The sequence below is a fragment of the Aquila chrysaetos genome, chromosome 1 (genome assembly GCF_900496995.4).
Source record: "Aquila chrysaetos chrysaetos chromosome 1, bAquChr1.4, whole genome shotgun sequence".
NCBI classification, from domain to species: domain Eukaryota; kingdom Metazoa; phylum Chordata; class Aves; order Accipitriformes; family Accipitridae; genus Aquila; species Aquila chrysaetos.
The window spans coordinates 61096021-61112416 of record NC_044004.1 but is presented as its reverse complement, the minus strand read 5'-3'; the positions used below and the strand labels follow the sequence as shown (position 1 = coordinate 61112416).

Genomic DNA, 16396 nt, shown 5'->3' with positions numbered 1-16396 from the left:
TTAGCATAATCAGGCACTGAAGACAAAAATAAAACAAGAAACAACATGCAGAGTTTCCTGATTATTATGAATTCAATTTTTAAAGTATTTTATGTGCATGTATTACAGTATTACTGTTATCAGGAATCTATTCTTTTCTCCCTCTCCCATGTTTTTCTCCAAGTCTTTGACAACTTCATTGTAAGAGATCCAAGGGATCTTCTCCCCCCTCCCCCCCCCCATAAATTTGGAGTAGCTTTGTTAAGTCCCATAAGCAATCAACAGTCTCCATTAAACAGCAAAAAAACATTCCCAAGCTTATAACATTTTTTCCCCTCATATTACCTGAAATACTGAGTAAAAAGTGTGAAGTAATTAAATCTACACACACATAACAGCTAAGAAAAATAGCAGCTTCTGATGCTGAGCTTTTACCTCCTGTACCCAGGGCTTTAAATCTCCAAGTTAAAAGGTTGTCTCTGAATCAACAGCTGTCATCCAAAATCTCAACCTAGGAGGAACCTTCTTCCACTTTAATAGCACACTTCCTTCACTTTGGATTACAACACTCACTTCTCACATTATATTTATCTGCGTAATACCTCACTTTTTGTACTCATGTCCTTCCTGAAAAGGAAGCAATTTCACTGGGTCTTCAATTCCTGATCTCCACCCTATGTGCTTGTTAAAATCCCACTGGAAGTTTTCACAATTGGACTTTCAAGACTTTCCAGCCCATGATGATCTAGCCCAAGAACAAGCTTGAAACAGGGGGAGGAGGCTTTGCAGTCACTCCTTTAGAAATGCAACCATGTAGGTACTTAAAGATTGCTAGGGAAGAAGAACAAACAGGTTGCATGCACAAGCATAAAGGATGTGAGTATCATAACCCTCACCCCTAGTACCTGTGTATCAGGCTGATTGCTGTCTCTGCACAGCCAAATATACCAGTGCAAACTCCTACGGGGCATACAGACCCTTCCTTACACCAGCCCAGGACACCCCACTGCAAGGCACTGCACACAAAATTAAAAATGCTGCCAACTGAGTACCTGAGGTATCAGGATTACACTATTTACAGAGGCATAGTAAGAAAACCCAGAAGTACACTAAACTAAAAGGCATGCTCCTTTAAAATATTAAGGAGTATTTAAAAAACAAATGAGATTAAACAACATATTTAGTTTGAAAAAACAAAGTTCTCTGAGTCAGTTTGGTCTTAATCATTGTACTGTACTGAAGGCTGACTACTGTAGTCCCTTGTACACAAAAGCAGCCCAAAACACAAAAATACAATGCTGAGGTAGGGGAAAAAAAAAAAAAAAAAAAAAAAAATCAGTTCTCGGCTCTGGCACCAAACACTTATCTTAAAAAGAGATTTGTCTGTCCAGGTATTTTCACAATTTATGCAAATATTAATGGAGGACACTGTCATAAGGCATATAGACATTCTGCCTGGTCAAGTATATTTTCCATGATGTTGAGCAAAAACATTTGGTAGCTCAGGGTTTTCATGCCTGGATTGCTTTCTCCTGCCAAAACAGAAAACAGTTGGGAGCTGGCAATGCTTCCAAACTACAGGACATTTGGTGGAAGCAATACTCAGAGACCAGGCTGAACTATATTCACAGTAAGTAAACATACAATTAGGTGGCTTTCCACCCCACAGTCTAAGCAAAATAAAGTATTGCTATCATCTACACAGTGATGGCCAGTCTTTCTCCTCCTGAAGTCTTCAGGTAAAAAGCTCATTAATTTCTCCTGCTCCAGCTGAAGTCAAGCACTAGTACCCAAGTGCTCCTGAACCACACTGCATTTTCTTTTTAATGGGACAAAAAGATTAATCTTAAAATATTCTTCAAAATAGGACACATATAAATAATATGTCCCATAGTATAACTGTATACTATTTTAAAAAGCAGGAGACAGGAGTGCGGTTGCCAAAATGGCAGGTTTACTCAAATTCCTTTTATTACAATCACTGTAATTAAACTGTGCAGAACAGTATATTCCTGTCGTAAGTTGCAATGGATGCAAAACAAGTATTGATCTACATTGTACAACTTAATTAAAACTTGTCCTGGAGATGCTACTAATGAATGTAATTAGATGGTGTATTTGATGCCACAAACTTCTTCATGACGTGCTAATTAAGGAAAAAAGCAGAAAAAGTGCTTTTCTTCAAACATCAGATCATAAAAAGAACATGATACAACTAAATATTGTATTATCTTTCTATCAATGACAATTTTTAAATTGCTGTTATTAACTTCAATTTCAAAATAATTTTCTGCATATGAAAAGATAATACAATCCATTCAACTCTAACTCAAGTCAGTGGGAATTTTCCTACCGGTGAGTCAGCCAGTGGAGCTGAATACTAAATCTCCAATTAGAAAAGACTCGATTCCTCCCTTATTTCAGCAGAATTCTGTATAGAGCAAAATATATAGCAGAGGACAGGATACACTTTTTGACAGGCACCACACAGTAACCCAAAATTCACATGCCAGGAACACAAAAAGTGACAAGTGACTTTAAGCTCCCGCTGTGCCTGGGCTGCTCTGGAGACTGGGGGGGGGGGCTCCCAGCACAGCTCAGACAGCTCTGAGGGGCTGCTAAGGCACAGCAGAGTCTCTGGCTGCCCCATGAGCTTCTACTCAGGACTGCTTTCACAGTCTGTCTTCTAAAATTCTGCATTACATCGATCTGCTCTGAGGACTATATTTAGCCAGTAGTTATTCTAAATTGACTGCAAGGACCAAAATGTTTTGCTTTGAGAATCCCCAAGATTCTGGTATAAACACCAATTACCACTGCTCCATCTAGAATCAAGGCATCTGCATCCTCCCCATCAGCACCATACCCTTTCTACTACATCTGTCCCTTACTTGCATCATTGCCAGGTCCCAACCCAATTCAGCCTTGAACCAGGCCAGCGCCCCAGCATCCCCTCTCCAAGGGGGTGGCTCCTCCAATGGCCCAGCTGCAAGAGCTCCCCATGCAGGGTGACAGTGCTACCAGCACTTTTGGGACACTCTCTCAGGCAGCCTTCCCATCCCATACTGCCGGAGAGGCCACCAGCACACAGTCCCACTACACAAGTCCATACAGGCTCAGCACCACCTCTCTTCCCATCACCTTCCAGCCTGGCAGGAACATTATTTTTGCTAAAATGGTTTTCATCAAAAAACTGCAGATTGGCCAGGTTGGGGAAGGAACAGTGGGCAAACAGCAGGTAAAGTAGGTACCTGTAACACAGAGGAAACCATTTTAGCAGAGGCTTTATAGAAGGGCTGCCATCATCCCAAACAGATGCTTCCATAACTCACCACATGGCTACTTGGGAAGAGGTGAAGCTTTTTTGCACCTGAATAAAAACAACCCTGAAACTGTCTTTGGTTCAATCCACAGCAAGGCAGAGAAAGAGACCAGAGGTCTTCTCTAGAGCAGCAGAACCAGTTCCTCCCCATTCAACCTGTGATGACCATCAGTATGCATTTGGCCATGGCTGTCTAATAACCAACTAACCCAAACACTCAGGTCACTGAAGAAGGTAACTCAGGAAAACCTCCAACTATGGGCTTAAGGCTTCCATACTTCAAGAGGTCTAGCACCAGCCTCCTGTATAGCTTGGGACCCCTGGACTAGCCCCAATGCTGTAGATGCTTCACAGGCATAACCCAGAGCTGTACTCAGCAGCACTTGGGATGCAGGAAAGCTTACCCCGCTGAAGAAATCTCTCCAGAAATCACTAGCAACTCCGCTTGGCCCATAATCTTGAAAGCCTCCAAAATAACAGAACTCATTTATTCCCGCTTCCTTTCTCCTCAACACCAGCTAGCTATGTCTCAGCAAACAAGTAAGAAACCTCAGAGCCCATAAGCACACACTTAGCACCTGTATCTTTGCCAGCAAACTTGGAAGAGGCACATACACACATTCAAAAATGTTTTCTGCTCATCTCCACCATCAGTGCATCCATCCCACAAGCCCTAATTATTTCTAATGCTCAGTCAAGGGGAACACAAAACCGCACAGATCTATATCATCATTAACTTCCATGCCTTCAGGGTAGGATAAATGATGATTAAGTCTAAAGTCATACCACAGCCTTTTTTTTTTTTTTTTTCTTTTTTTTTTTTAATACAGAATAATAGCTCAGGGAATTTGCATACACTCTTGTTCTCAGACAGGCTGGTTACTACGGGTGAGCAATCAAGTTAGAATAAAACCAGAAGTGATCTAAACCTTTGCCCTGACCTCTAGCTGGTGAATTAACAGTGTTTTTTTCCACTCAGGAATCTCTGACAGGGAGACTGGATACGGCTTTTTACTCAAATGTCCCCATCACGTTCATACAGCCAGCATTCAGCAGCTTCACCATGGCTACACAGGGATTGTGGCTGGAAGTAAGCACAAGAAATGCCAGGGCTGATGGCATTCAACGTTTACCTAAACCAACATTGCTGCCCACACAGCAGAGCAACCCAGACACAGCCACCTAAAAGAGTGCCATGTGGCAGCATTAGCTTGCCCAGGCAAAAGCAGGACAGATCCGTCACGATGGTACAATGCCTCAAGTAGAAGCCACCGATCTATGGATTTTTTTTGGTCACACCACTGAAGCGAGATGGCTCCTCTGGCTTTGGTCTGGAGCAGGATCAGCTGGAGCAGCTTCATTTTCTTCAGTCCAATTTCAAATGGGAAAAAAACAAGCTGAAAAAACAAAAATCCCCCACCAACAGGCTAAACCACTGAGCACTTCTGATCCTACCAGCCACACATCCTCCTGCCATTTCAGTATGTAAGAATCTTCCAGAAAAACCTTCATTGCTCACACAAGGGCAAAGTCTCTGCAGACGTACAAAAGACTGAACTCTTCGGGGTTGCCATAGTCTTTGAGCTGATTTCCAATAAATCCTTATACACTGGAGTAGCCTTGCTCTTCAGGAGCACCATTTGCAAGCTAAGGCTTATGACAGGGCACACTCTACCAAAGCTTACCCTGACAAATCACTCTAGAACAGGCAAAATGGTCCGGATAGCAAAAGCTGATGGAGTTTATGCCATGAAGCTGTAAAGCCATAAGAATCTTCTTTTTATTTCACTGAAATACACCTAAAGCAGGAGGAAAAGAACATCATCTTTGACCAAATCAATACCCTGTAACTACAGTTTCCATCACAAAAACAGGAGTAAAGAAACCTTCCTTAAAGCCTGCATAAATATTTTAAAACATCACATGATTTCTAAAGTAGCACATTTTTAAACAATAACATTTGAATCAAAATGTTTTATTTTGCTTCAATTGTTTAAAACTCTGCTTTAATACCTTTGTTACAAATTGAACAGGAATCTGAACATTGTTTTGGGTAGCCTGAATCTGAACTCCCATATGAAAAAAGGTGTGAATCAAGTGCTGCTACATCCTCCTCAAGGCTCCTCCCACAGCTCCTGGCCCCCTTTGCACAGCACTCAGCAGGATGTAGCCACCCATGGAAAGGTTGGAGCTACATCAAGGTAGCCCCAGCTCTGACTCATAGCTTGTGGGAGCAACTACACTTAAAATACTTGTGAGAAACCTGTCATGGGAATACTCACACAGCGCCAATTAAGCATGAGGTAAAACGCTCTGCTGGATGGGGGTCAAGGTGTACGACAAGATGCAACAGCAGTGCTTTGCACGGAACCCTCATCAGGAAGTCTCCTGAAATAGCATCACAGGCTCTCCCCCAAGCTTCACACCTCTCTGCTCTCCTCCTCTTTCCCTCTACCCAAGGCAGGGTGTATAGCTGCCAAACACATCATCATTAACGGAGCTGGTTTCTCCTTTTACACTGCATACCTCCCCATCCTTCCTCCTGCACTACTGGAGTTCACAGCACTACCAAGACACACTGACTGCAGAGGACTCTTCATCATCATGAGTCAAAGTTTTCCTGCTTCATAAATCTTCACTGGTTTTATTGCAGTATTGTTACCATTCATTTTCCAACTGTTTTCCCTGTTGTGCCAAGTATTTCTTCAAAAAGTATAAATCCAAGGCGCTCCAACAAGTGACAGTCAAAAATAATCCAAGAAAGCAAAAACAAATGAAAAAAAAAAGTCTTGAAAGAAATCAAAGTCATCAGGGAGCAGATGTTTTCAATTAATTAGCTACACTGAGTTGGGACAAAATATACAACCAAGAACCTCTGAAACATTTCCATCAGTGGAAACAAACTAAAGCAGAGTGCAAGCTGTAGCAGTACCTATTATTTATAGCCCACTGGAGGAAGAAAATATACACTACTTAATGAACTCGCAAACTAATATTAACTGCAGATTTATATTTTATTATGTTGGCTTCATTCTGCTCCAAGTTTTCTCATGATTCCCTTTTACAGCAAGAGCCAAAACACTAGAATCCGCATCACAGATTCATAGGTTTTTAAGGCCAGATGGACAACTGCAACCATAACATCAGCCAGAAAATTCTACCCAGTAATTTCTGCATTACATCTGTAATTTGTCTGAACATACTGTTTACAAGGGGTGCGATATTGCCCTTTGACAAAGTTCTTCGGGTTGGCTGCATTTTTTCCCCGCAGGAACACCACTGGCCGTGGCACCAGTGAGTGGGACCTAAAGCTCACTTCAATAACTGGACCCACTAAAACAAATAGGAAACTGCAGATTTTTTTCCTTACAAGGACTTGCACTCAAGACAAGAGGCGGTCATTTGTTCTTCCCACTATACATAACTTAAAAGCAGAAGTGGTCTTGAGATTATTAGCTTGACACCAAAGTGCCTGGAAACTTAACTCCAGCATGGTTTGCCTTTTTTTTTTTTTTTTTTTTAATGGCAAACACTCCCATTCCCACCAAAATCACCATTTAATTGAAAAGGATTTATTCACTGTGAAGAAAGTCAGCAAAATGCTTCCAGCCCTGCTCATAAGATTCACTGGAAACAACACTGTACCAACACAATAGCGGATCTCCGAGCTGGCTGCAGCACAAATCTTTTGGGGAAACCATCTGGGCATGTATCACCCTGCCATTAAGAATGAAAAAGCAGCTTCCACTGAAGGCAAGATACAACCAGCACCTGCAACCAGCAACCTGACAACCAGCCTGCGTGGAGAAACAAAATACCAGTGCTGTCTGCAGACCCAGGGTCTCCAACCACTGCCAAGGCATCTGCAAGCCGCTGAAGGAGGCAGACAGTTTCAAGACCCTACTTAAAGCAAGCACCTTAGTAAGCACACACATAAAGTCAAGCCCTAAAATCCCAACAGCTTCCCAATACAATCAAAACACCTGCTGGCAGTGCTGAGGTGAATTCTCACCTTATTCCCTAAATCAGAGCACTACCAACTAAAAGCAATATGGTCTCCATTCCTAAAAGGTATCCTAAAAGACATGGAGATCAAATTCTGTTATGCACTGTCGTGGTTTAACCCCAGCCAGCAACTAAGCACCAGACAGCTGCTTGCTCACTCCCCCTGCACCCAGAGGGAAGGGGGAGACAACTGAAAAAAAGTAAAACTCATGGGTTGAGATAAAGACAGTTTAATAGGACAGAAAGGAAGAAAATAATAATAATGATTATGATAATAATAACAAAATTACAATAATAATAATAGAAATAATTGGAATAGAGAAAACAAGTGATGCACAATGCAATTGCTCACCACCCACTGACTGATGCCTAGTACTTCCTAAGCAGCAATCTGTCCCCACCCCCTGTCCCCCCCAGCCAAATCCCCCCAGTTTATATACTGGGCATGATGTCACATGGTATGGCATATTCCTTTGGCCAGTTGGGGTCAGCTGCCCTGGCTGTGTCCCCTCCCAACTTCTTGTGCCCCTCCAGCCTTCTTGCTTGCTGGGCATGAGAAGCTGAAAAATCCTTGACTTAGTCTAAACAATACTCAGCAACAACTGAAAACATCCGTGTGTTATCAATGTTATTCTCACACCGAACTCAAAAGATAGCACTATACCAGCTACTAGGAAGAAAATTAACTCTATCCCAGCCAAAATCAGGACATGCATGCAACTAAACTTAACAAAAGTAAAGAAACTTGGCACAGATGCACCCAGAGTGTCAAGGCTATCAGCTTTCACTACCAGTGGACTCACAAGACCTCACTGTCCATCGCCAATAAAGCCTTCGTGTTGACAATAATGACTACTCTGCCGCCACTGAGTTCACTCAAGCAGAAAAAAAGGAACTGACATAATGCTTAGACAGCATTTGGGAGCAAAAAAAATGTTTAAGATGATCTATTGGCTTTTCGGGGGGGAGTTGACAATTTATCCCTTCTATTTCTGTTGAGGGAAGAAGGTGGAGGTTGCTCATGGGAACAGCACATTGCCAACACATTTTATGAAAAAACTGAATGCGAACATTAGTAAATCAAAGATGGATAAACCAAAATGACTGAGGTTTTTTGAGAAATTAACTTAAAGGCAAGTACACAGATAATTCCCCCAAGTAGTTTCACTGGTTTGGGACATGCAAAACAGTTTAAAAAGTGATACAACTCCACACAGAAACATCATGAAATGCACATTACTGGTGCTGAATGATTAATTTCCTCCCAGGTGCTTCTCTACCCCCTCAGAAAATTACAAGTTCAAACTGGTCATTCTGACCACTTTCTAACATTAAGTGATCCAGGTTAGAGAACCCAGGAGTTAATACCTTGGCAAGACACTTCAGTATTGCCCTCTGCACCAAAATGAAGTAGCTGACATGAAAGCCTGCAAGCTCAGGGTCCTACCCTCTCTCTACAGACTCAATACCTGCTACACAGCCACCTAAACCTAGAAGCTCTCAACTTCTGCAGGAGACTGTTTCCTCTCCATGCATACCCCCAAGGCACAGTTTACTCAGGAGCATGCCAGCTGCACCCCCGCTGATGCTCAGGAGCTTGCCAGAGGGAAGAGAACAGGCAGGACTCACCTTCTTCCCCACGGCTGCCAGACCAGCTCATGCAAGTATTCCCTGACCTGCTGTGTTAGTACATGCTACATCACCTTCTCCAGGAGGCATCTCTCATCCTTCCAGGTAGTGGTCACCTGAGCAGCTCTACCTGGTCAAAGTCCTCCTAACATACCTCCTGCACAACTCAAATACCAGGGAAGAGGGAGAGAAAAGGAGGGTGTTTGCCACCACCAACACCCCCAATGAGACAGTCACAGCATGCACTGAATGCTCCCATGCCAATTATTCTGGCCCAAAGCATCTTTAGTCCTCTTTGCAAAGCATTAGCACAGCTTTCCTGCTTCTACACACAGCCCAGGGCAGCCTGCAGGTCACAGCACCCTTGTCCACAGCAGGCAACGTGACACTGGACCTCTGCAAGCAGCCACCCATCCATCACCTCCCAAACCCAGAAGTCAAGTGCTGTGAATCGCAGTGCTTACATCTCCTCCTGACTGTCTCCTCTCAACTAGCTTTCTTGCGGAAGACAGGGATAATTGCTTTCTACCTCCAAGAGGCTAAGCGCATTAAACCTTCAGAAAGGCTCAGATACTGCACTGACCAAAGCCATAGCAAATACCAAAACTGAGACCATAAGAGATATAATAGGTCAGAGACAACTAAAATGGTAACAAATCCCCAGAGAGACCTAAGCTACTGAAGGCCAGTGCTCAAGTTTGCCAATACAGCCGGCTGTGAAAGCAACTGGGGCAGCAAACACTTTCACCTCAGCAAAACCTGTCACCTCAATGTCTAGCCAGTCACAGAGCAGAATGAGGGACAGGCATGACGTGAACATAGAGGACAATCCATCTCTCCGTTCTGCCTGTGCCAAAACCGGGGACATCTTAAGAACAAAACGTATTTTCAAAGGAGAAAAAGATTCTCTACAAGCTTTTAAAATATGCAGCAATTTTACAGCAGAGATCAGAGAAAATTAGTTTAGTAAAGAGTAAGTTATAAAAAAAATTGTTCATTCCAATGCAATCATTAACACAGTATTTCTGCAACATTCTCTGAGTAAAGAAAAATACCTAGCTTAAGTCCATCCTGGTTGGAATGAGGCCCTATGTCTCACCAGCACTTACAGTAAATAAGAAAGGTGCACTTATGACAGATATTTTAATTCTGTTTAGATGTTTTACTATAAGCACAAGATTCTTTTTTTTTTTTTTAACCTTTTTAATGGATAGTAGGCTGAGTATCTGCTGAAGAGCTACACTAAATACTCTTTCCTCCATAGAACTGAGCACTTAACTAAGAAATTCAGTGCTTCTACAAAGTGACCAATCTGTGTGTGTTTGGTTTTTTTACATCTCATTTTGCCCTTGAACCACATACAGATTTAGATTTATCTCCTAAGGAGGAAGTGAGAATGTTAAAAAAAAGTTTGTTTTTTATTTTGGGGCAGGGTCTCACTTCCCTGACATCCCTGATCAGTGTTTAAAGCTCATCTCTATTTAAGAATATACATACCTCCACACTTACAGGAACAGACCACTAAAAATGTAGCTTCAAGACAGAAAGACTGGGGGGATCTAACAGTCCCACTTCTGCTCAAGACCCTAAAGCCAACAGGGTCCAACATCACCACTCCGCTGAGCAATCTCAGCTGGACTTTCCCGGGTCAAGGGCTCTGCGCTCACTCAGCACGTGGCGGAAACAAGGATTCCTGCAGAAGCAGCACAGAAATCCTCAGAACAATAAAGCGTAAAACCAGCGAGATCAGAGAGCAAGGCATCACATATTAAACTGTCCTGGCTTTGCAATTTCTGCCAGATTTTACAAAGTCCTGCTCTCACCTTCCCCCCCCCCACCCCCCGAGCCTTCTGCAAAACACTTTGTATTTTAGTGCAAAGAATAAACATTTCTTTACAGGCAAGGGCTTTTTTCTTATTTAGCAGAAAGAACAGCAGACATGGAGATGGACCATATACTGGAGCTAAAAAGTGAGGCAATAGTGGGAGAGTTAATAGTGGAGGGGGAAGAAGCTGTCAGACAAGCCTGCCAACTCTTCCTTTCCTCCCATGGTACCTGCCAGTTTACCCATCTGTAAATTGAAGTGCAAATAGCTGCTTTATACATCAAATTATGGTGTCAACATTTATGATACTATAAGCAGACAGTCTGTCAGTGGTTCTGTTTAAGACAGTTTGCCTGTTTTCCACTATTCGTTACAATTTTTAAGGTAAGCTTCAAAAGGAAACAGGTACTATCTTGGAGTCAATCTTCGCTATAGTTTATTTCCTTTTTTTTAAACATGTGTCACTAGGCAGCAATGCTTTTAGTCATATACTTAAAAATGCTGCGTTTCAAAAGTTGTTTTACTGTCAAAAGGATAGTGGTTTCCATTTTAAAGCCATGATTGAGTCATTCTAAACCTCCTGAAAAGCCATACATCAAACATCAGACTGATCCCAAAAAGACCATTAGACATGAGCTGTCCTTCCTCATACCAGTAATGCCACTGCAGTAAATTTAAAAGTTAATGGGATTACTCCTGTGAGTAAAATAAACACACAGCACTAAGGATATGCTCTGCTATCATGGAAAGCACACAGGGAACCATTCCAATACATGAAGTAAAGAACAGGTAACTCCTCAAAGCCTCCTTACAAAGCACTGTGAGCAGACTGAAATGTGTCCAAATTTACCCGTTCTGCATACACAAGGTACATGCCTGCTAGCAGTACTTAGTACCTACAGAATTACACAAAATGCAATAGCTGTGTGAATGTATGACATAGAAAGCCAAGCTACTAAGAACAACCTAATAAGCAAAATGTTCTGATCATGCGTATTTTTACCCAAAGTGTTAGACTAATTGAAATACATTGATATGAAAATTAAGACTATTTTCACACCTGCTTCTACTAAATACAGAAAAAAAGCCTCCTTGAAAAAGACTTCATTCACTGATTAAAGATAAACATTGTGATGTTATACCTAAATACGCATTTATCCAGTGTGCCATGACACAGAAATTATACGTCAGTATGAAACAACACACACACAAGTCAATACACTGAGAACAGGTAGGCTCATTCCAGGCTCTGGCATGAATAATCTGCAAATTACAACCTTCCTTTATTTTTGCCTGCACTAGACCCACCCCTTTAATTGTACTCATTTATTCATTCATTCAAATTAAAAATGATACATTAAGATAAAGCTAGCTTCAAAAAAAACCTGAAAGAATTAAGAGGAAGAGGACCAAATGCAGGAGTTTGTAACTAAAGGATATTCTTCTAGTCTTAAACACAACACATTACAAAGTAGGACTGATTTTGTCTCTCTCACCTTTGTCTATTTAAGTCAATGTCATTATTTCAAACTGTATTTCTTTTCATTTGCTTAACAATATACTTCTTTGTTACAGCACTGCCTCATCAGCACTTACTTCTCCTGGAAAGCCCTAAAATGAAATATACTTTGTATTTAATGACATTATGCAAGCATGTTGTGGAGTTACTTTGTTACGAGCAATCAGATATGATGTACTCCATTCTTTTAATAATTTGCCCACATGACACTTTTTAAGGTCATCTGGGTGACATCCAAATGAGATCTGCAAACCAATCCGAATCCACAGGCGATGAGTAACAAATCATGAAGTTTGGGGGGGGGGGGGGGGGGGTGTCTTTAAACAATTGCTTCATTCATTCTGTGTTTTACATAAATAATTTATATAAGCCACTTCCCAAACCCTAGTACTTACAACAGAAAGATTTAAAACACATGCATTTTTAAACTAAAGGAGGTGCAGGAAGCCTAGTCGCATATTGCAGGGCTGCCTCTCACACCCATTATTATAGGGAATGTATTTTAAAGTAATAATGCACTTCTGAAATACCAGCACTTCAAAATTGTGTAATATTTTCAGTGTACTCTTTGGAATATTTTCTTTGTGACTAATTTCTGAATTTGTAAAAGTATTCAGAGAGAAGAAGGAAATCTCTGGTTCTAACCAATGAACTCTGCTAAAGAGTTAAAAATAACAGCTAAACAACACTTGAAAATGCATGAAGTAGCATTGAGTCTTCATCCTTCACTACATGTTTTGCTTTTAATATATAAACTGAGAAAAGGTGATTGAAATCAAAATCCGTTTTATTTCCCTATTATAGGAAAATCTGGAAAAAAATAATTCAGTTTTCCCAATGTATATCCTTCAATCCATAGCTAGAGATATCTATGAAGGTGACCAGGTTTATGATACAGGCTGGGCACTCAATACTTCCCCATAAAAACGGCAGGAGCTTCTGAAGCTTAGCTGCCCTTCCAAAAAAAGCTACTTCCATGCTAAGGAACCCAAACGCCGAATTTACTTTTTTTTTTTTTTTCCCCCTCCAAATTTTAACCTAGATTTTTAAAGCATGTCCCCTAAGTGTCCCTCCATTATAGGGTAAGACAGAAAATCATGCACTGTGAACTGTTAACTGCGTGTATTTTATCCAACAAAGTCACTGTCTATTACAGTAAGATTTAGAGAAACAAAAAACGTGATGTGGGGTTAAAGGAAAAAGTAATTGTGAGAATTTATCATCCTCTATGCAACTACATATGTTACATACCTACACAGCACAGGGTATCAGCTAGTTGTTTAACCATGGTGAGTAGAATGAGGGATAAAAAAAACAAAACCCAGAAAAACCAATACCACCAACTTTTGAAAATATTATCCCCAGGTCTAAGATGGCTACCTCCATCCGAGCAAAAGTAAAGTTCCCAACCAGCTGAATATGACAACTAACCCCAGGGAAGGATCTCTCTCATCAGAGCCCAGAAGCAGCCAAAGTGAACTTTTCAAACCCAAACTGGTGACAAGTGTCAGCGGCATACGGCTAGGCAGGCAGACTTCAGCATCTGAGGTTTCTCATGCATTAGGCTTCACGTACTGCAGGGTGAGCCATTCCCAGAAGCAGAGCTGTTCAGTAGTAATTGGCAAAGGAGACATGCTGTGAGAAGCACTTGTCAAATAATGCTTGTTTACAAATAAATCTCCTAGCAGGGAAGGACAGCTGTTATTGAATAAGTTCAGGTCCACAGTCAGACCCCTCCTACCAGCAGTCTTTTAGCTTTGCATTTACTGAAGAGACAGATATTAGAGAGCAGCAGTCAGAAAAGTAAGGGGAGAGAGACCGTGAAGCAAGAGCTCACGCTGCTCATCATTACTGTGATATTCCCCTGCAACCTCCCTGTAAAGGTGCCACTAGACCTGTTTGCTAGGTAGCTTCATTAATCCTTTCCAGTACTGCTTCCTATCGTGTAAAAGTCTTATTCCGCAGCTGCCTGTTTGTGCAGAGACACCTCTACGCTCGAACGGTCCTGTTGACTCCATCAGTACTATCCAGCTTTTCCAAGAACTGGCAAGGATGACTGAGGACCGAGACGAGGCTCGGAGCATCTGCCGGGCTCTTGGCACCATATCGGGGCACACCGGAGCGCACAGGAGAGCGTGCCTCCCAAAAGGCAGGTGAGTAACAGGGAAAGCCCTTCGAAAGCAGCTACACCACCTCCCCAGCATTGCTCCCATGGGTGAAATCATGCGAAACGGCATGGGGGCAGAAGGATTGGGCCCACTGTTATCTAAGCAAGGCAAAGCCAAAGCCATTTCCATCATCCCCCAAACCAATGCACTTCCTGAACATTTGATATCTTCACAGAGGAACAGTATTTTCTCCTTCCTCTGCACCTTTTTTTTTTTCTTTTAAGAAAACTGCAATTCACATTATTCTCAGTCTCCAAAATAAATTACAGCTAGCTGGTTACCTCAGGCCACATCTTTGAAATTCTGGTACAGTTTTCCTTCACCAACCCCTGCACACCTCCTCCCTCTAAAGGAGTTTCACAAATAATTACGGTGCATCATGAAGCCTGCTACGTACAAGCCGCCGGCATCCCCTTCAGATGCTGAACTTCTCCACCCATTGCTTTCCTATTACAGCTCTGCCCTCGGATCCCAAAATAATAATAAAAAGCCCCAAGCAGTGCCCACACCACGTATAGAGAAAAAAAAAACAGAACAAAACAAAACAAAAAAACAGTCCGGTTTGAAAGCCTGGAAGTACCCTGCTAGACAAGAAGCCTGCACACATGTTTTTGGCTATCGGCCTCACAGAGATTAAACGTATAAAAAAATCCGTCCCCAGCGGCCGCGCTCCGCTGCGTTGCGGGTTAACTACCGGCACCTCCGCGGCTTCCCCTCCTTTTTTACACATGTATTTTAAGTCACGAAGTAAGCGCACTGCGGCCAGCGCTTGCACGGCTGCCCAGCGGGAGCCTCCCCCAGCCCGCCCGGGCACCGCAGAGCCCCGGCCGGCCCCGACCCCGGCCCGGCTCCCGCTCCGCTTGCCCGCACCCCCGCAAGACCGCCCCCGCCCCGTGCAAACTAAGCCCTGCAGTTACAGCCGTGCAACCCGCCCCGTGCAAAGCTCAGCAAACCCACCCGCGGGAATGCACCTGTGCGACTCCCCCGGAGCAAACCGCTAGGAAACACAGCCGTGCAAACCCGCCCGTGCAAAGGCACCTATGCAACACCAGCCCCCCCACCCGAAAAAAAAAATGAAAAAACCACTGCAAAACGCGCCCGTGCCAAGGCATCTGTGCAAAACCACCCGCGCAAGCCCGCCCGCGCCCCGAGGCAGCGCTGCCTCCCCCGCTCCCGACCCGGGGGGCGCGCAGCGGCCGCTGCCGCCTCCCTTCCCCGGGACCCCGCCAGCCCCACCGGCCAGTGTCGCCCGCTTCCCCCCGCGCAGCATCCGCCTCCCCGCCGGCAGAGCCACCCTTCGCCTCCCCCAAAACGTCCCCAAATTGAGTCAGATGAGCCCGAAGCAGCGCACCGCCGGGCAGCCCCCCCCTCCTCGGCAGGCGCTGCCCCGACGGCCCGGCCGCCCCGTCCCCGCTCACCCTCGCTGCCGGGGCTGGCTAGCAGACTCCGGAGCGCGGCGCACAGCAGCAACGGCAGGAGGCACGTCCAACCGGGAGCCGGCGCCCCGGCGCGGCCGGCCCAGCCGCCGGCGCCCCGCGGCCCCATCCCGCCGCCCCTCAGCGCATGGGGCGGCGGCTCCCCCCCGGCGCTGCCCGCTCGGGTCGGCTCAGGACTGGACGGGACGGGGCGGGCGGGCTGGCAGCGCGGCTCGGCTCAGCTCCGCTCCCGTCCAGCCGCCGACGCGACTGGGGAGCCGGGGGCGGGGATGGGGGAGGTGGCCCCGCGCCGCCGCGGAGACGCCCCCGACGGGGCGGACCCGCCGCCGCCGTCGCCATCCCGTGCGGGGGACGGCGCCCGCCGCGCCTCAGGGCGCCCCGGGGCGCAGCGGGGACCGCATCTAAAATGGCCGCCCTGCGGGAACCCCCCCCCCCCCCCCCCCAGACCCGCGCTGCCCGCGGGGGAGAGCGGGCGGCAGCACCGTCCCTGCGAGGCGTCCCTCGGGCCCCCGG

General features: G+C 44.6%; 1 protein-coding gene across 12 annotated transcripts in view; it reads right to left on the bottom strand.

The window, feature by feature from the left end:
* Positions 1-16157, bottom strand: part of EPHA5 (EPH receptor A5) — a 203482-nt gene extending 187325 nt beyond the window's left edge. For 5 of the 12 annotated variants that reach the window (XM_030014401.2, XM_030014451.2, XM_030014411.2 and 2 more), the window contains exon 1: positions 15866-16135. In XM_030014401.2, the coding sequence (XP_029870261.1) occupies positions 15866-15992 (127 nt within the window). In that variant the 5' untranslated portion in view covers positions 15993-16135. Of the gene's footprint in view, positions 1-15865 lie in introns of all 12 variants that reach the window. The other 7 variants (XM_030014459.2, XM_030014464.2, XM_030014474.2 and 4 more) reach the window with 4 other exon arrangements.
* Between the last annotated feature and the right edge of the window lie 239 nt (positions 16158-16396).